General features: G+C 40.9%; 1 protein-coding gene across 1 annotated transcript in view; it reads left to right on the top strand.

Annotated features, from left to right (window-relative positions):
• NSG2 (neuronal vesicle trafficking associated 2) overlaps positions 1-20,387 on the top strand; it is a 69,561-nt gene that overhangs the window by 5,930 nt on the left and 43,244 nt on the right. The window contains exon 3 of the mRNA XM_072947215.1: positions 15,897-16,047. Coding sequence (XP_072803316.1) covers positions 15,897-16,047 — 151 coding nt within the window. The remainder of the gene's footprint in view (positions 1-15,896; positions 16,048-20,387) is intronic.

Here is a 20,387-nt window from a genome sequence, read left to right as displayed (position 1 = left end):
ATGAGGGAGGAGGTAATTAGGTTTTAAATTAAAAAAAATTATTTATTTATCTATTTTTTAGTGGAGGTACTGAGGATTGAACCCAGGACCTTGTGCATGCTAAGCACGCAGTCTACCACTGAGCTATACCCTCCCCGCTAGACCAAAGGCATTTTATTTTAGCCCAGTAGTCCAGTATTTGCAACTTTTGTTTTGGGGTCTGCAGTGGGTGTTTAATGCTTAGCTGTGCAGGGTGGAGAGGGAAGAGATCTTTAAGTGGTTCAAATTAAGGATTTGGTGAATACAGAATAGAGGAGAAACATGTCAATACTTCAGAATATTACTCAGCCATTTATTCCAGCCACCTGAAAGATTGTACGTGAGTTTTTAGAATTATGAAGAAAAACCAATGGGATCTTTTACCAAACAAGCTAACTAAAATCCAGGTTATTTTCCCATCTGGCGTAAACTGAAGAAAGGTTAAAATTTGGGAAAAGTTTTGGGTAACCTAAGAGTCTTTGAGAGTTGGTTTATAACACAATGGTGAGAGATGAGCTTTGAGTTTGGGAGCCAGGCCTGTGGGAGTGGAAGTGGAAACATACTAGTGCAGCATTTATTACGGGGAGGATGCCTGACAGCAGGCTGTGCCGCTGCGGCGGCATCCCTAGCGCCTACTTCAGGAAACTGTATAAATTTGCTTCTCAGACTTCCTACCACAGGGGACACGATGGACTGACGGCCCACCTGTACTGCACTGTGAACCGACTGCTGCGTTTGTGTGAGGCCCTCCTTCCCAACTGGTGGCCCCCGGCCAGTGATTAAGCATGGTGGGGATATTAAGGCAGGCACGTTTCTGTGAGACAGGCCTTGAAGACTCCCCACTTGCCTTGTGGAAACTTTCTTAGAACCACAGCCGAGAGTGTGTAAGACTTTTCCTACCCAACTGTCTTTCCTTTCCTCTCCCCCCTGCAGAGGTCAGTCCTCCATCATGGTGGGGTGGCTCTCCCGGCCCCCCTTGCTCTCTTGCAGTTTTCTCTCGTAGGCATCTCTCCAGTGAATACCTGCACATCTAATTCCCCCTTAGCATCTGTTTCTGAGAGGACTCAAATGAACACAAGTGATGTCAGGAGGGTCTGACAGAGCAGGCAGTAAGATGGGGCACTGCGGTGGTGTACTTACCAGCCGTCTGGCAACAAGATACCTTGTTGGGCGGCATGTGCTGTATGGATAGTCCCTGGCACATGGTGGCGGTCCTGTTCTTAAAGATCTCACCTGAGGTCACTTGGAAAACCTTCCAGTGGAGTGGGATGTCTTTGCAGGTGTGATGATCCAAGCATTTGCGAGATACGCGGCAAGTAATGCCTTCGAACGTAGCTCAGTTGGCCGGTTACTGCTATGTTGTAGTAACACCCTACAGAGAGGATAGTAAGAAACTGTATGTCCTGTATCAGAGATGGAAGTGGGGGCAGCGGGTTTGGAAGGAGAGAGAAGTCTCATTACTTGTCAGTGGGGTTGACAATCTTGGCTCCCTACTTGGCATTTTCTGACATCACCCCATTGAGGGTGCTGGGGCACCTCGGTACAGGGGGAGATTGTCTACTTCATCGTCCTGGAAGCGTAAGTCTCAATTGATATTTTACAAAGGAAGTGTGCAATGGCAGTTCAGTGAAGAAAGGATAGTCCCTTTAATAAATGGTGCTGAACCAATCGGTTATCCCTGTGCAAAAAAATACTAACTTCTACCTAAACCTCACACCTTATATAAAAGAACAGCTCAAAATGGATCATCGATCTAAAAGTAAAATGTGAAACCATAAAATGTTTAGAAGAAAATATAGAAGAAAGTCTTCATGGCAGGATTACCCGAAGTTCAAAGTGGGTGAGTTTGATTTCATCAAATTAGAATAAAAAACTATACATGAATAATTATAGCAGCTTTATTTGTAATAATCAAAACCTGAAAATAACCCAGATGTCCTTCAGTGGGTGAATAACCAAACAAAGTGTGGAATACTGCTCATTAATACAAAGGAATAAACTATTGACACATGCAACCACCTGGATGAATCTCCAGAGAATTATGCTGAGTGGAAAAAACCAGTCCCAAGAGGTCATATACTATATTATTCCATTTCTTTAGCATTCTTGAAATGGGAAAATTACAGAAATAGAAAATAGATCAGGGGCTGGCAGTGATTGAGGAAGGGGTGGGGGCTTGAGAGAAGTGCACACAGCTACACTAAGGTGAGTTCCATTGATTTAATGTCAGTGTTGAGCAGACCTTGCATTCCTGAGATAAACTCTGCTTGGATATGACATAATATTCTTTTCTCTATATTGTTGGAACTGACTTGATACAGTTCTGTTGAGGAATTTTGCCTTTATGTTTGTGATGGTTATAGGTCTGTAACTTTCTCTTATTGCAGTGTTTTGTGTGGTTTTGGTATCAGGGTAATGCTGTTCTCATGGAATATTACTGGGTGCATACATGTTGAGAACTGTAATGACCTCTGATAAAAGTTGACTGATAACTTTATTATTAGGTAATGTCTTTATTTCCAGTAATATTCCTTGTTCTGAAGTGTACTTTGTGTTAACATAGCTACATCAGCCTTATTTTGATTAGCACTGCGTGGTATATTTTTTCCCCACCCTGTTACTTTTAACGTGTCCCATGTTAAATTTAAAGTGTAATTTTGTAGAAAGCCTATAATTGTTTTTTCTAATCCAACTTGACAAGTTTTGTCTTTTATTTATTTATTATTATTTTTAACATTTCTACTAAGTTACAGTCATTTTACAATGTTGTGTCGAGTTTTGTCTTTTAGTTGGTTTGTTTAGACCATTTAGAATAAATACAGTTACTAATACGTTTAGGCTAAAGCCCACCATGAAGGTAGCTATTTCCTATTGGTTCTGTCTCTTTTGGCTCTCTTTCTGTTTTCTTTTGGGTTGAGTGTTTTTTATTATTCCATTTTATCTCAACTATTGGCTTAAGTATTAGTTGTCCATGGCTACACAGCAGATTACCCCCAAATTTTGTGGCTTAACAACACATACATTCATAATCTCACAATTTCTGTGGGTCAGGAATATAGACACAGCTGAACTGAATCCTCCACTTCGTGGTCTCTCTCAAGACTGCAGAGTGTCAGCTCAGCTTCTGTGGTCTTATCTGAAGTCTCAGCTGGAGAAAGATCTGCTTTTAAGTTCGCTCATTGGTTACTGGCAGCATTTGGTTCCTTGCTAGCTGTTGGCTTATGGTCACCCTGAGTTTCTTGCCATATAGGTCTCTCCAAAACAGTGAAAACTGCTAGCAATGTGGACGTCACGGTCTATTTTTAATTTTAATTTTATTGAAGTGTAGTTGATTTAATGTTAGTTTCAGGTGTACAGCAAAACAATTCAGTTATACATATACAGACATACATATTTTTTCAGATTCTTTTCCATTACATTCCATTATTACGAGAAGTGAATATAGTTCCCCATGCTATATGGTAAGTCCTTGTCATTTATCTTTTGTATATATACTAATGTGTATCTGCTAATCCCAAACTCCTCATTTATCCCTCCCTCACCTTTTCCCCTTTGGTAACCATAGTTTGTTTTCTATGTCTGTGAGTCTGTTTTTGGTTTGTAAATAGAATTTGTGTTTTTCTTAAGATTCCAGTATAAGTGATATCATATGTTACTTGTCTTTTTCTGTCTGAGAAAGTCACAGTCTTTTATAGACTATCAGAAGTGATAATTCCATCACTTTTGTTAAGTTTTATTAGTTTATACAGGTTCTTCCTGTATTTAGAGGGGAGCAATTACATGAGGATGTGAATACCAAAGTGAGATTATTAGTGGCCATCACAGAAGTCTTAAAAAAGTTACCTCTTAAAAAGATTTAGTGATCTCTTCAGGGTTTTCAATATACCTCTTAAGTTATTCAGCTTACCTTCGAATAATCTTTTAGAGCAACTAAAAATAATAAAAACTGAATTATATATTTATATATTTACTTTCATTATGCCATTTCTAGAGACCTTCATTTATTTGTGTTTATTCAGGTTTCTGTCTGTTTCATTCCTGACTGAGGAACTTCCTTTAACATTTCTTGTAGTGCATGTCTGATAGTAATGATTACTCTTATTTTTTGTTTTTCTGAAAAAAATCTTTATTTTGTTTTCATTTTTTGGAGAATATTTTCCCTGTATAGAACTCTGAATTAACTTTTCTTTTTAAGCATTTTAAGGATGACATTCCATCATCTTCTAGCTTGCATAGTTTCTGATAAGTCTGCTGTTATCTCTATTTTTGTTCCTTTGTATGTAATTTCTTTAGTTTCTGGCTGTCTTCAAGAGTTTCCCTGTTTTTGGTTTTTAATAGTTTGAAAATGATGTGTGTAGGTTGTTGTGGTTTGTTTTTATCCTTCTTGGAGTCCTCTGAACTTTTTGGATGTTTGGTTTCATGTCTTACTACTTTTAGACAATTCTGGCTACTATCTCTTCAACCATTTCTTCCATTCCGTTGTTTCTTTCTTCTTTTTGTACCCCAATTACACGTATATTAGACATTTGATATTGTCCCACAGTTTGTGGATGCTCTGTTCTATTTTTTTCCATTCTTTTGCATTTTTTGTTTTTCAGTTTGAGCAATTTCTATTGATTTATCTTCCTGTTCATTGATTCTTTCCACCAGTGTCTGAAGTCTACTGATGAGCCTTTAGAAGGCATTTTAACCTCTGTTACTAGCATTTAATTTTTCTTATTCTAGCATTTTTTATTCCTAGCATTCCTACTTGATTCTTTTATGGTTTTTATTTTTCTGATGAAATTCCTTTTCCAGACATTCATGTTGTCAATATTTTCCACTAGAGACTTTATTCTAGTCATCAGACTTATTTGAAATTCCCTGTCTGTTAATTCCAACATCAGCATCACAAATGAATCTTCTTCCGTTTATTGCTTGTGTGTTGGCTTTTTTTTTTCTTGCTTCCTCATGTGTCTCTTAATTTTTTTTTCTTAATTTTTGATTCACCAGTGCTGAACTCTGTTGCTTATAGGGAGATAGGGACAAAGGATCTGAACAGAATTTTGTGCCTCTTGCAGTGCTGCTGTTTTTCTATCTAAGTTCTACACCATAAAGGAGGCTTTCTGTGGTCTCTGTTCTAAGTCTTTCTTGTGAGCATCTGAGGAGATATGTGGAGGAGACCTGGGAACAGGTGAAAATTCTCATGTCTGCGGTGCCTGGGGATTCTGTACTTTCACACTAGCTCACATTCAGCTTTTTAACAATCCATTAAAATTCTAAGCTGAATTATTCTTACCAACTTGTACAATGTCTGGCATCTACCCCAGGCAAGCAAACGCTGGCTTCTTATCTCTCCTTGGAGGTGCCTGTCTTTCCTTAGAGTTCAAGTCAGTTGGTTGCACTGCTACCTCAGCAATCTGATGGATTAAAGAAACATTGTGGTTGTGCAGATATCCAGCTTTCTTTTTGTTAGAGTGGGTGTGATGGTCTTTCCAGTTTGGGACATACTAAGCTGAATTCAGAAATTTGGTCCACTTATTCTCAATTGATTATAATTAATTTTATGTTACCATGAAATTATGACCACCATGTCTTTCCCCTGTCAAATTTATGAGTCTCAAATAAAGAGATTGAATTAATCACTAATCCCTGGTTCATGACATTCTAATTGGTCAGTGCATGGTCTGCTTTTATTTAGTTATTTTTAATGATGCAATAAGCAACTGTGAACCTACCCCCAAAACAATATCTTGAAAATAACTTATATCTAATCATTTTAACCAATAATTCCCAATCCATTCTTCCTGCCTTTTCTACTCAAGATAATCAACAAACTGAATATATGTGTATGATTTCTTTATTTTGCTTTTTTACGTAGTGTTATTGCAATTATGTGTCTTTTTTAAACTTGCCTTATAAATCTAGGTGTTTAATTTTCTAGTGAGGACATTATGTTTCATATAATCTTTTTGGACTTTTCATATTACATTGATACTACTTTTTAATATCACATTGCTAAAATTTCATGCATATTGTTGACTGTAATTGTGGTTCATTCGTTTTACTCTGAATTTTCTAAAAGTCAAATAAAGTATGGAGAAGTATCCACATTCCTGGGAATAATGCAAATTATCTCACTTTTATAATAGCCCAAATTATCCCACTTTTCTCATGATCATGATAAACTCATTATCCCTTGCTTAATTTGTTTAACTTTATTGATAATAAATGATAAAAATGCTTAATGAGTCCTCTGATCCATATGCTTTTAGAAATCTGGTTGTGTAGAAGAAAATTTTATATTCCTAGAAAGTTACAGTATAAAATAAAATTAATCTGTAGACTCCCAGTTGAAAGACCTGGCTCAGTGCTTCATGAAAGATCCTCACTTACCCTGTCTATTCTATGCTTTCTAAGAATCTGAGTAAGAGGGAGATTTTTCAACTTTCTGAAAGTTCTCCAGTATGATCTCAGATGACTCGTTTAATTGTCAGTTGTCATGTTGGTCTTGCTGTGATGCTAATGTGTCCTCATTGGACCCTATTATTTCAGGAATCTGGTGAAGGTTAGAGAAGTTTTTCAAATAACTGGAAACAGCCTAGTTGATGATGGATGACTCCATTAGTCCCAGGATTTTAGTATACGAATTATGTAATTTAGTGTATGTCAGAGAGGAAATAGCCTCTCTGAGCCAGACCTTCTATTTTCTTTTTAAAAAATCACCATGAAGTGGAATATTCTGGACACCAAGAGATAGAGACCAACTGAAAACTGACACTACCTCAACAAAAGGCAATACCAAGTAGTTATCAAACATGTGTTACCCACTCCTGCCTGAAGTTGGCAGTCTTCAATCATATAATGGTCTAACTGGCAGAGACTGGAGGAGTGGTGACATCCAGTCTACCTTATGTGACTCAGGTTCTAGTGGGACATCCATTCATTCACTCATTCATTTATTTACGTGATATTTATTAATTACATACTATGTTCCTGATTCTGTTCTAGGCCTGTGACAACAGAGGAGAACAAAATAGGCAAAACCCCCCGTCTTCAGGGGAAGAAATAATAAATGATTAAAATATACAGTATGATAAAAAAAAATACTATGGAGTAAGATAAAGGCAATGAGGATGTGTCAAGGGATGCAGTGTTAAGTAGGGAGGTGACAGAAGACCTCACATAGACCTCATTGACGTTTAGATAAAAACCTGAAGTGAAGAAGCTAGACATGCAGAGTTCTAAGCAAGGAAATAACACGACCAGAATTTATTTTATAAAAATTGCTTAGACAACAGTGCAAAGAATAGACTGGTTGGGGGGAAAGCACAGTTGTCAGAAGGAGACTTTATAGGTCTGCAGACTGAGTGGACTTAAGGGGAGTCGTGGAGATAGAGGTGGGTGGGCTGATGTGAGGGATGCTTGGGAGGGAGAACTATCAGGACTTGGTGATTGAATGTAGGAGTGAGAAAGATGTCAGGAATTCCTCTCAGTTTTCTACCTGGAGCAATAGATGGACAGTGGGGTGATTCACTGAAAGACGACCAAGTCTGGGGGGCAGGTTTGAGGGGAGAGACCAGGAGTTCAGCTTTGGACACGTTGAGATTGAGGTGCCTGCGAACCATCCAAAGACGTCAAGGAAACAGTGGTATACAGCGGTCTAAAGTCTAGAAGAACTCTAACTGCTGGAGATATGAATGTAGGCGTTACCAATATAAGAGTAAGAGGTATTTGAAGTCTCGGGGTATGGTTGTGAAGTGAAGGAGTGTGGTCTGAAGACAGCCTACACTGTGCTCCCAGATCGATCCTCCTTCAGGCCCGAAAGTCTTTTGTCCCTGGACTGCTGGCTGACAGCCTTGGCTACCAGCCCTCTCCAGGGATTGCCCTTGGCTGAAGAGCTTCACCTTGCCCAAGGTCTTGCCCTCTTGGGGAAGAGCGCTCACCTGCATCTCAACTGAGGACAACTACGAAGGGCCATTCCAGTTTTGTAGGCCCTTGTGACATGGGCTGGGGGCTCTGTTGAGACGGTTATCACCATTCAGTTTCTTCCTCTCACCTCCCCTCTTCCTTCCCTTCTTTATCCCGAGAGCACTCCTGAATAAACTTCCTGTGTTCAGAGCTCTCAGCATTGGATTTTGGAGGAAACTGTCCCACAACCTGAGCTTTCTACTCAATTGGGACACTTAGTTTACAGCATAGAGTGGGAAGCCTTTCGTTAGAAGAGACAGATGAGTAGATCGATCACTTAACAGGGAAAGAGTCCCTTGGAGTACCTTTCAAAGCCATACATTTCTAGGCAAAATGCAAAAACTTCCTCAAAAAGCCTGTATTCTTAGAAAGTTATTTCTTCCTAAGTGGATCTCCAGACCATAACTGGAATGGTTCTTTGTAAGCCATCCTTCTTGTACTAAGCTGACGTCAGTTTTCACCCCCAGGGCCCGCCTCCTTTGCTTAGAGAGTCTCCTTCTTCATCTATTTCTAGCCAATCAGAGGAGAAATTTGGACTGGCCTTTCTGCCATTTGCCTTTCTGCCTCTCTATTGTCCTTTTTCCTTTAAGTCAAAAGTAGGCAACGTCCGCTTTCCTTTTTAAGAAGAAAGAGCATCTCAGGCTTTTCATAGCTTTCTGACTGCTGTTATTTGAAATTTAAATATAGAGCTCCTAGCAATAATATGAGCATAGCTTCCTTTTATGCTTGCCTCTGGGAGATTCTTAGAATAGACTTCTCAAAAGCTTATATTCCTATCATACCATTAAATTTTGAATAACATTCTTAAACTGACAACTTAACAAGATTTATAATGAGACATCTAAAGTGCCTTTACCATCTCTTTCATTGGAAGTGTATCTATACATGGCAACAAAACAAAACACTAAATGCTAAGATGTAATGAAAACTGATCACAGAAGCATCACAGGTCCTTTGAAACTTCCGTATGTAAAATAATTGTTTTCGGATAAAACATGATTGAGCCCTTTGGAAAAAAGAATCACATTGTATTCACTTTTCTCCCACTCCCAGTTCTGACAAGAGTGTCTCAGGAAATGGAAATAAAATGGGAAAATGTGCGTCAGTGAAAATAAAAACTTGTACTTCACATCTGACAAATATGGGGGAAATGATAAACAGGAAAGAGAAGAAATAAATGTGAGAGAATTACCTCATTTTAAATGTAGTGGGGACCAAAATAATTCGTTTTATTTTTAAGGCTGGGAGATGAATGCCTATTCAAATCTGGTTTGGACATATTAAAAAAATAACTGAAGACATAATTTTAAGCTTCATTTGTCCCTTCCAAATTACTGGGGGGAAAACAGTTCACGTACAGTTACTGTAGGATGAAGGTTATTACGGAGTACAATGAAGGAAGTAGCAAGGAACCATTAAAGTTAAAGCAAGAATGAGACAATACACGTCACGGTAAAAGGTGATTGTAAAGAGTTAAATTCCCAAATTAAAAAAGGTTACTTAAAGTGACCTAGTCAAGATGTAAAACCCAATTACAAAAGGCGAGGAGGAGAAAATAGAAACCATAGAAGGAAGGGTTTGCAATTATATTTTACCCAGAAAGGAATTCAATCATGCAACATTAAAATGGGACTAATGGGTTATTTTACATCCATAAGCAAAACTCATAAGAAGATGTGGCATCATGAAACTGTGTGCCAAATAATGGAGCTTTAATGCGAGAAGAAATACCACGATAGTTATGGGAAATACTTTCATTTCTTGCCAGATCAAGGAAGTGAAAAAAATCAGTGAAGGTATAGAAGATTTAAATAACTAAAGGAACAGACTTGACTTCATAGTTATGTGTAAAAATTTATATAGAATACGACTTCTTTCCTTATGCTCAGTTTTAACAGAAATGGTTCATATGTTAGGTAACAAAGAAAATTTAATACATTTTTCAAAGCAGAAATATATACAGAAAACACTCTTGGACTACATGCAGTAAAACCAGAAACTAGTCTCAAGAGATATAAATTAGCAGCAATGAAAATCAAACATTTCAAAATTAAAATGAAACAAAACTATTTTGCTGAATAACTCTTGAGTCAGAAAAGCAAATCCTCAGTTACATAATATTTGAAGGGGGACAATAAAATAATAGCGCTAATCAGAGGTACATTAAAGTAATAGCATTAATTTCTCTCATTATCAAACAGGAAAAAAAGCAATCAATAAACTAGATATTTGTCCAAGAGAGTTCAAACAGAGAAAAATGGGATTAAGAATAAGGGAGTGAGGAATAAGAAAATAATTTTAAAACTAAGTTAATAAGTTAGAAAGCTGAAAAAAATTGAAAGGGTAACATATTGTAAAATTCCAACTCTATGACATTCTGAAAAAGGGAAATTTATAGTCAGTGCTTGCCAAGGGTTTGGATGGAGGAAGGGAGGAATGAGTAGGTAGAGCATAAAGGATTTTTAGGGCAGTGAAAGTCCTCTGTATGGTACCATGATGATGGATATATTACACACGTGTAAGAGTGGATACATTGTACATTTGCCAGAACTCATAGGATGTGCAACATGAAGTAAACCCGGATGCAAACCACGCGTTTTAGTCAATAATAATGTATCGATATTGGCTCATCAGTTGTAACAAATTAGCACATTAATGGCAGATGTTAATAATAGGAGAAATTGTGTGTGGGAGTGGGGGTGTGATGGAAGCAGAGAGGCTTTATGGGAACCCTGTACTTTCCACTCTTGGGGCTGAGGAGTCAGACGTTGGAGTTCATTGCTGCCAAGATACCCAGGACTGGAAGGGACAAGATCTGGGGAGGAGGGAGCTGCTGAGACGAGAGCCCAACCTTCCCTACAATTTTTTTCCCTCAAGATGTTTTCTGATGTGAAGTGGATGTGAAAAGGTTAAAGACTTACGCAGAACATCTGAGGCCCCTGGTGCCGCAGAAACAGCAACTGGAGTTCAGTGCCTGCCTTGGAGGAGGAGTCTTGGTTAATGCCCTAGGCCTCTGTTTGAAAGCCCCAAGGGACTGGTCAAACCCAAAATAGACCAGACCTTCCAGGAACTGAAACCCACCTCTAATGATCTCAAGCCCTAATTGGATCAAGGTGAATTTGCCCCTGTGTAACTTCCTGTCGGGAAGTTATTGTTGCTGGAAGTCAGCAGTATCCAGAGCCTTCACATACAGTGCAGAACATTCGGTAACAAATTAATAGGCACGCCAGAGGCTAATTACTAAAAGACAAGGGAGAAATAAAAAGGTAGTAAGTGGAGATTCACATGTGATACAGGTACTAAAATGATCAAACATGGATTTAAAATCTATCTGGGTAATATATATAAAAAAAAAAAAGACAAGATGCAGAGTGTCACCAAAGACCTGAAACTAATTTAAAAAAAAAGAACTATAAAGACTATTTAGAAAAAAATATTAATAACCAAAATCAAGAACTCAGCAAATGATCTAACAGTAAATTGGATTAAGTCAAATGAAAAAAAAAACTGCATAAAGATTACAGAGGTGAGCAGATTAGTGAAGTGGAAGACACATCGGATAGAAAATATTTAAAGTATGGAGAGGAAAAATAAAAACAGATGGACAATACAGGAACAGCCATAAGAGACATTGGACAAGGTGTGACATACAGGTAATTAGCAAACCAGAAAAAGGAGAGAAAATGAGGCCAGTAAATATCTGAAGAAATAAAGTAAAATCAACAGAGACAGTGAAACCAGAAGCTGATTCTTTTAAAAGGTCAATAAAATTAATAAGCTTCTCACCAAGGTAACAAAGAAAAAAAAAAAAGAGGAAAGAAACAAACTACTAAGATCAGAGATGAGACAACTAAAATGCTTTTATTGCAACAAGTCTATCTTGAAGTAAATACTAAAGAGTATTCTCTTTTAGAATAAATTTTAGTTTAAAAATAATCTTAGACGGAAGTCCAGAAATGCAGACAGCAATAAAAACTGATACAAAGGAAAAATATCTGGGTAAGTCTAAATGAATACTGATAATAAAATAATTGAAACATAATTTATGATAGGTTTTCCATATACGTATAATATAAAATTTATAACAACAGGATCGCAGAAGTAGAAGTGTGTGGTTGAATTGGCCTAAAGTCTCTGCACTGTCTGAGAAGTAAAAATATTGGTTTCTCTTAGTTCCATAATAAATCAAAGTTGTAGATTGCAATCTCTAAGTTAATGACTGAAGTAATAAGAAAGGAATAAAAACAAATGTAAGTAAAACTAACAAAATATCTGAATAAAACAAAAGAGAGTAAGAAAGGAAGAAGAAAGGAATTAAAAACCTTAATATGGGACACATAGAAAAAAATAGTAAGACAACAGACTAAACTCAGGTATATTAATAATTATATTCACTGTATATAATTCAGTCAAAAGATAAAAGATTTTCAGACTAGATAAAATTCAAAACCCAGGTATATTCTGCTTGCATGGGATATACCTCAAATATAAGAGAACAGAGAGAGTGAAGATTTCATCAAAGGATGAAAAAGTATTTCCCATACAAACACTTATGAAAGGAAGCTGGTATAGCTATGCTAATACCATATAAAGAAGATGTTATGACAAGAAGAAGTTGTAGAGATACAGGATATTTCATAATGTAAAAAGTGATTAATCCAGGAGGAACAATTATAAATTTGTAACTGCTTAATTTCATATGCTCAAATATGTCAGAAATAAAATAAGAAGGTAAGTCCACAGTTATAGTAAGAAATCTTAGCACACTTATTGTAGTCATTGATAGAACAAACAGATGAAAAAAATCAGTGTGCAGATTTGAACAATACGGTAACTCTAACAACACTGACTTAAAATCCTGCACCTAACAATTCAAGACGAATCATTCCTCTCAAGTGCAGATGAAACGTTTGCCAAAACTGGCTGTAGGCTGAGCCATAGAGTCTGTTTTAACAAAGTTCAAGGAAATAAAATCATAAATAACATGTTCTCTGACCACAGTGCAATAAGGCATTAATTAATGACAAGAGAGGTATCTAGAAAAATCTCCAAATGTTTGAGAATTGAACAGTAGACTTAAGAGAAGGAGAATCTCAGTGGCCATTAAGAAGAGGTGATCATGAAGGCTACTGTTAACTTTAACTTTTGTCTTATGGAGCAAAATGATCTGAGAAAATAAAGCCAACACAGAGAGAAATAGAGAAAAAGAGAGACAAATTAATCAGTTGATCTGTGTCTGCGGTTCCTACAGTTGGACTGCTTGAGCCAATGTATTTTTGTGTCAATCTAACATAGCTCCACAAACTTGTCATCTGAAACCACAAGAGTGCTGATTAATAACAATATGCAGGAAAGCTTTTGCTCACCCGATCTTTGCTTGCAGCTTCTATTTCTTCTCTTGCTTAAACTCCAAACTCTGAACTCTGTACTCCAGCCGGACCGAAATATTCGGCATTCCTGGGAATTGCCCAAACCTTTGTCCATGTCTTTACCCTCTTTGCCGTCCTGACTCTTATTTATCCTCGTATCTAAGCTAAGATTTCCTCTAGGAAATCCTTCCTGTCCCTAGGCTAGGACTGGGTGATGGATTCTCAGTACTCATCTTCTGGTCTGTGCCTCTGTTTATCATAGTGGTCTTATCAGTGTCTGAATTTAGAGAGACTTCCAATATTGTGACTTACTAGCTGTTTGACATCGGGCAGTCGCTTTTATGAATCTTTTTTTTTTCTTTTGTAAAATGGGGGTAACAACAGTACCTACGCTATGAGGTAATTTTGAGAATTCAATGGTATTATACAGGTAAGCGCTTAGACTAGTGCTCGGCTCATAGTAAGTACTCAGTAACTGTTAAATATTATTATTATTTCAGAAGTTTCTTGTGAAGGGTCAGAGACAATGCATACACTTCATCACAGTGCCTGGCACACAGGGAGGATTATGTTTTTGTCTGTTAGTGGGATTCTCTCTTTTATTGGGCAGTGACTTCTTCAAGTCCTGGAACCACGTTGGAGGTGGATTCAAAGTCCCATGTTATTATTCTCACATCAGAGATAAAGAAATGGAGGCTTGGAGAGTGAATGCGAAATGTCCGAGATCTCCACAGCCTGAACTTCATAGAGCTGACACTAGGACTGCCCTCTCTGATTCCAGATGCCAACCTGGAAGCCCCATAACGTTGTGGACTGCATACAGTCTTCGACAGCAATGGGTCAGGGCTCAAATCCCAGTTCCTGATGCTATACCAGCTTCGTGAACTTAGCTGACCTGCGTGACCACAGTAGCATTGTGAGAATAGGACCTTAGGCTTATGCACTGTTTGCCACGTACCCTGCTCTGAGCTAAGTGCTTTCCCCAAGTTATCACACTCACATCTCACACTAACTCCATCACGTAGGTGCTATTAGAAATCACAATTTGCAAATGAGGGAAATAGTCTGAAAGAGCCTGGAAAAGTGCCCACTGCACGAGAGATACTCAATAACTATTAGTTCCCCTTCTCTCTTTACACAGATCAGAACATGAGCACAGTACAGGTCCTGAACAATTTCGAGTTTCCTAATATCGCTCTGGAAGATCTTAGGAGGTAGTCCCTTCTTCTAACGAATATGCCTCCTTTTCCAGTTTTTCTAAAGGCTCAAGGATTCCTTGTAATATGGTGCACATTAGTTTTTTTTTTTTAATGGCCAGAATCCCTCCCATTTTCATGAAACCGTTTTGTCCCATGCTGGGGTTGTGGCCATGCATGAGAAACAGCAGGTGGTGCCAGATGACAGATGGTGTGGGAACCCGTTTCCCCGGTGGGAGGGGGCGCGAGCGAGCGATCAGGCAGCTGCCAAGAGCCCGCTCTCGCTTGCTTGCGCCTCGCTCTCAGAAGCTCCCAATCCAGAAGCACGCAAGGCGCTGTCCTTTCAGCACCACAAGCTCGGGCTGAGGAGGGAGGACTCCTGGCCGTCCTCCTCCTCTTCAAATTGGCTTGAATCTGCTCTGACCCCCAAGAGTGCTGCACAGTAAGTAGGCATTTGTTTTTGCTATAACCACTCCCCAGTATCCTCCAACCCTTTACCATCCCTTTCCCCCCCACAACAACCCTGTTTTGTCTAATAACATTCCATCCGCAGGGTTGACAAGAGAAATTCAGTTGTGCCGGGCTTCTGGTGGTGTTGGGGGGTGGGGGGAGGTGAGGTGTGGGGTGGGGGTGGGAGCACCGTTTGACTTCCAAGAGTGCTGGAGAGGAATAAATGTGATTTGTTTATTTAGCTGGCAATCTTGCAATATGGGGGTTGTTAACTTTCCATGGAACCAAAAAAAAAAAAGCCCTTTGCTATTGAGGAAATGGAGGCATTCCATGGCCGAATAACAGGATCAGGTTCAAGCCAGCCCTTTTATTTTGTTTTAGAAAATTGTATCTCCTGTACAACCTACATATCATGTAAAAGGGTACACTACACATAAAGGCATTGAATATATTTATTGTGTTTTGGGGAGATTAATGGGGGAAAAAACATAATAAAATAGCAACCAAGATGGTAAGGTGAAATTTGTCATACTGCAGGGTGACCCAGAATAATAGGGTTTAATTTTGCACTAAGAATAAGCTTTTCACTGTGATTATATGATTTATATTAGCTCTAGGGTCTTGGAGATATATATATATTTAAGATTGTATATTTTGTGTGTAAGTCTGGGATTTTCCTTGAGTTTCTCGATTTCGAAGGCTGTTGAGTGCAGGTGGCATATTTTGATGATTAAAGAAGTTTTACTGGATAATGGGAATCATGTCAGGGAATCTAGCGGAAGATCGATGACTGATCTGTACACTGAAGCCACCGGAGTGGAGCTGTTGAGGACAGCGTCATTTGCTCCGTCGCCAGCCCTCTCTTTTCCTGCCTCACTTCCCGCTGTAACTAGAATCCCTCTGCTTGCCTTAGGTCTGGGAAGAAAGGCGTAAGGATGGTGAAACTGAACAGTAACCCCAGTGAGAAGGGAACCAAGCCGCCTTCGGTTGAGGATGGCTTCCAGACCGTCCCTCTCATCACTCCCTTGGAGGTTAATCATTTACAGCTGCCTGCTCCGGAAAAGGTAAAGCAGGTGCTCCTCTCCTCATCAGCCCCCCCGTGCCCCCCCATCTCAGGAAATAAAACAGCAAAAAATTTCCACCTCTCCAAACCCTTTCATTCCCTCATCGGTCAAACATGTTCCCTTTCTTGTAAAATGTAGTTATTCCTTCCAGAGACATGACACCTCTTGTGTTGTTTCAGATTTATGGTAAGTGTTTATTCATTTTTCTGGTTCACATTTACATACACGGGCAAGAAAATTAATCTCTCCTTTTTAAAGTTTTATCATAGTAGCCGAATACTAACGAGCTTCTAGATGATGAAAGAGAAAATTGCCTTGATTATTTTGGGGAGGTGTTTAAAACATTGACTTGTACAGATTTGAGGACAGAGAATTGGCTGCAGTCCAACAAGGATTTAGTTCGCACCTGCTAAGGCCCCGTCCCTATGCTAGAAGTTGATTATAAAAAGGCACATTACAAAATCCCTATCCAGTATAACACTTAAATTAATATAAAGCCTCACAGTAAATGCTATGCCTGAGCATTACAAGGTTTGCGAGAGCACAAGGGTGGAAATGATTAAATTCTGTTGTGGCAGAGAGGGCACTGGGAGGGCACGTTGGGTAAGCTGCAGAGGGAAACATTTGAATTTGGCTTTTTAAGGTGAGTAAAGGCCTCCCGGGTAGACCATTGGAGGAAAAGGCATTTAAGGCAAAGGGCACACATGTGCAAAGCATGGAGAGCTTTTGGGAAATAGCATGGCTGGAGTAGAGTGTCTTTGGGGGAGGCGTGGCTGGAAATGAGTGACTGGCTGATGGCACATCTCCTGATATGGGAGTAGTCCATGAAGAATGGAGGTGAGCATGTATGCAAAAGTCGGGGGTGGTTGTCCCATGGACACAGGTGGGAGAAGCCTTACTGCTTAAGACCCAGCTCAGAGGACTTGGGGTTTTACAGCGTGAGCTCTTGCACACCATAGGCGATAGATTTGGAGGCAAATGATGGAGTTCCCTGGCTGAAGAGTGAACAATGGATCATTCCATCTGTTTGATTTTCTCATTGGCATCTCCAGGAGGGCATTGTGTGTCTTAACCAATTGGCTCTATCCAATGAACGGAAGAGGAGCCAAAGCTAGATAAAGGGGCTGGCTGATTGGCTGAAGGCTGAGTCATGTCTTTTGAAAGTGCAGAGTTTGTCAATATGAAAATGTGCACAAGGGGTGGCAGAAATAAAGAATCCTGGGCCATCCTGGGAATCGGATGAGATCTCTTAAAAATAATATTTGAATAGGCAGTTAGCACTAAAGAAATGTGAAGGGACAATTAATTGGGCATCAGCTACCTGTATAGCAGAGGTTCTCAGTTTTTTACTGTGTCTTAGGATCTCCTGGGGAGCTTTTGAAAGTTCTGATATCTAGGCTACACCCCAGAACAATTATATTGGACTCTCTAGGGGTGAGACCCAGGCGTCAGTATTAATTACATCTTCCCAGGCGACTCCTGTGTGCAGCCAAAGTTGAGGGCCACAGTGCTGGATGCACATTACCTGGGACTTATACATTCACATTTGCAGGCAAAAAGCTTCAGAGAAATGTGGTTAGTTACCTAAGCTCGCAGAGGGAGTAAGCAGCAATGCTGGAATTTGATCGCAGGTGTAATGGAAATTGGGGAGAAGAAGCGGGGATATTCTCTCAAGGTTCTGAGAGGTTTCAGGAAGAATCTTTACCTTTCAGCCTTGAAGATCTGAATGTTCTTGGGAGGCATGCAAAGAAAAGGGAATGTGGTGAGATAACCTCTCCCCTTAACTCTGCACACTTCTGTGGGTCATCCAGAGATATCCAGACAGCTGGCTTCTGTCTGTCTTAACTCACCTACTCCATCCTTCGACCTCCAAGGGCTTCCTTCTCTCCTTGAGAGAGGAGACACACCTGATAACCACTGAGCATCCCGTCCAGATGTGCAGGAAGGCTTTGCGGACCTGCATGCATGGAAAGGGAAACCAGTGCATCCTGAAAGATGCAAATCCCTAAAGGGACACATCCCCACAGGGGCACATCACAGACCCCCTCTGATGTTCATGTCAAAGTCTTGGTACCAGGTGGACCTCAGTGTCCTCCTCTGTGAAGTGGAGAGAGTCACAGCTATTCACAATGGTCAGAACAGTTAGTTGTAACCTTACACGTAAAGTGCCTGGCACAAAACTAGCTGTGAGAGAATAATAATTATCATTGTCATGTGCTTCCTAAATGTTAGATGATGTTGTAAGTCACAAGTACACACACACACACAATTTTCTTTCATCCTTTCAGTAGTTAATAGGACTTAATAAGGGAGTTGCTACTTTAATACAATTTTTAAAGATGATAAAACCCAGGCGTGGAGTGGTAAAGTAACTTCCTAAAGCCCAGAGTTGGGGAGCCTCCTGGCAGTGTCTGGAGAACCCAGAGCCCAGGCAGCGCTGTTCTAGAACCTCCCATCTCAGCAGGAACAAGGAACCAGCTGGCCTGGGAGTCCCCAGATTTGGGGTCTAGCATGAGCTCAGTCATCAACCACAGCTTGAACCCCCGTGAGTTGTCTCTCCTCCCTTAGACCTCTGTCTGTCTTCTCTTCTCTGGGTGGAAAATTGTATTAGCAGTTTTCTGTACTAGGATGTAGATTTCATAATATTTACAAGAGTCAACAAGTTTTCTTCCCCCTGACATTGGAACAGATGTGTTAACAGTGAATTCCACTCAAGAGGCCAAATGCTGAGAACCGTGCTGTGGCTGCCAGCAGCGACTCTGAAGCCACCTCTCTCGGGGCGCTCACCGCTCCACTTTCTATTGGCTGACCTTGCTGACGGCTTGAGCGAGGTTCTCAGACTGCCTCAGCCTCAGCCCCCTCGTGGGTAGAGGGGGAGGAGAATGCGGGGACCCGGGCTCACAGCGCTGTGGGGGAGGCGCAGCCGGTCCTCACACAGCTGGCAGCTCTCTGATTAGGTCCAGCCTGGCGGTGAGGGCTTGAAGCTAAAACCGTTGTCAGAAAGCAGTGTATTTGACCCCAGTGTGACATCATGGGTTTTCTTCTTGAAAAGTAAAATACAGAGTGTGCTTCATGTGTAATACTGACAATCATCTTTAGATCTGTTCACTAAAGATGATTTGGAATGGAATACGAGTTTCTGGGGGAAAGCTTTCGGAGGCTAGTGGAGTGGAGAGGACGAGCCTGTGTGAAGTCCTTGCTCTGGGCTAGCAATGGGCCAGGCAGGGCATTCACAGCTGTAGTTTCAGTTAATCTTCCCAACAGCCCTGTGAGGTGGGTGTGAGTGTACCCATTTCACTGATGGGGAAACTGAGGCTCAGATCAATGGAATGATTTGCCCAAGTCTCACAGACAGAGAGGAAGAGCTGGGGTTGGAACCCTGGTTGTACCTGACACCCCAACTTTTCCCTCTACGTGGTGCTGGCTTCAATCATGAGCCTCCCTCCCCCAGGCAGTGCTTCCTCAGACTGCATTCCCTCATCCATCCGTGGCTGCTTCTCCTCCTCCAGGGCTCCTGGATCTGTAGCTGGGGCCTGGGGCGACCCCCCAGAGAGAGTGTCATGGCCTGCAGGGCTGCCTCCCTCCCCGGGGCTTAGAGGGCCTGGCGCCTGCCTCGGGAGGGGAGGCTGGCCGGCCTCCTGCCTGTCCTCCCCCTTCTCCTGTCACTCTGAGCAGTCCTCCGCACTGCGCCTGCGTAGCGCCCCCGGAGTCGCGACCAGGCCCTTCTCCCGCGGATGACTGGTCTTTCCCGTCATCCCCGCCGGGTGCAATCCTCAAGTCCTGACCTTGGCATTCCAGGCCCTCCATTACCTGCCCCACTGGCTTCCATTCCTACCACTCCCCACTTTGCACCTTGAACACCAGCATGTCAGGACTACCTAGAGCCGTGGTTCTCAACCAGGGGTGATTTTTGTCCCCCAGAGGCATGCTTGGCAATGTCTGGAGACATGTTTTGGCTGTGACAAGTGTGACAATTGGCTGTTATTGGCCAGGAACACTGCTAAATACCCTACAATACACAAAAGTTGCCCCCCCCCAAAAGAGAATTATCTCTCCCAAAATGTCAGCAGTGCTGAGGCTGAGAAGCTCTGCCTGGGTGTTCTTCCCACTCCCCAGGCTGTTTCGTGCTCTTCCTCCTCGCCCGCGCCATTCCTTCCACCCCAGATGCCCTTCCTGCTCCTTTGCCTGCTTGATAAGCCAGTGCCCATCTTTCTCAACCCAACTCAGCTGGCCGCTCTCCTGGACTCCTTCCCTGACCATCTGTAATTACAGCTAAGTTTATACTTATCCCACTGGGAAGGGACTCCCTCCCTCAATCACTCACTCACTCATCCAGCGTG

This window comes from Vicugna pacos, chromosome 22 (assembly GCF_048564905.1).
Source record: "Vicugna pacos chromosome 22, VicPac4, whole genome shotgun sequence".
Taxonomy (NCBI): Eukaryota; Metazoa; Chordata; class Mammalia; order Artiodactyla; family Camelidae; genus Vicugna; species Vicugna pacos.
This window is presented reverse-complemented; position numbering and strand designations above follow the sequence as displayed.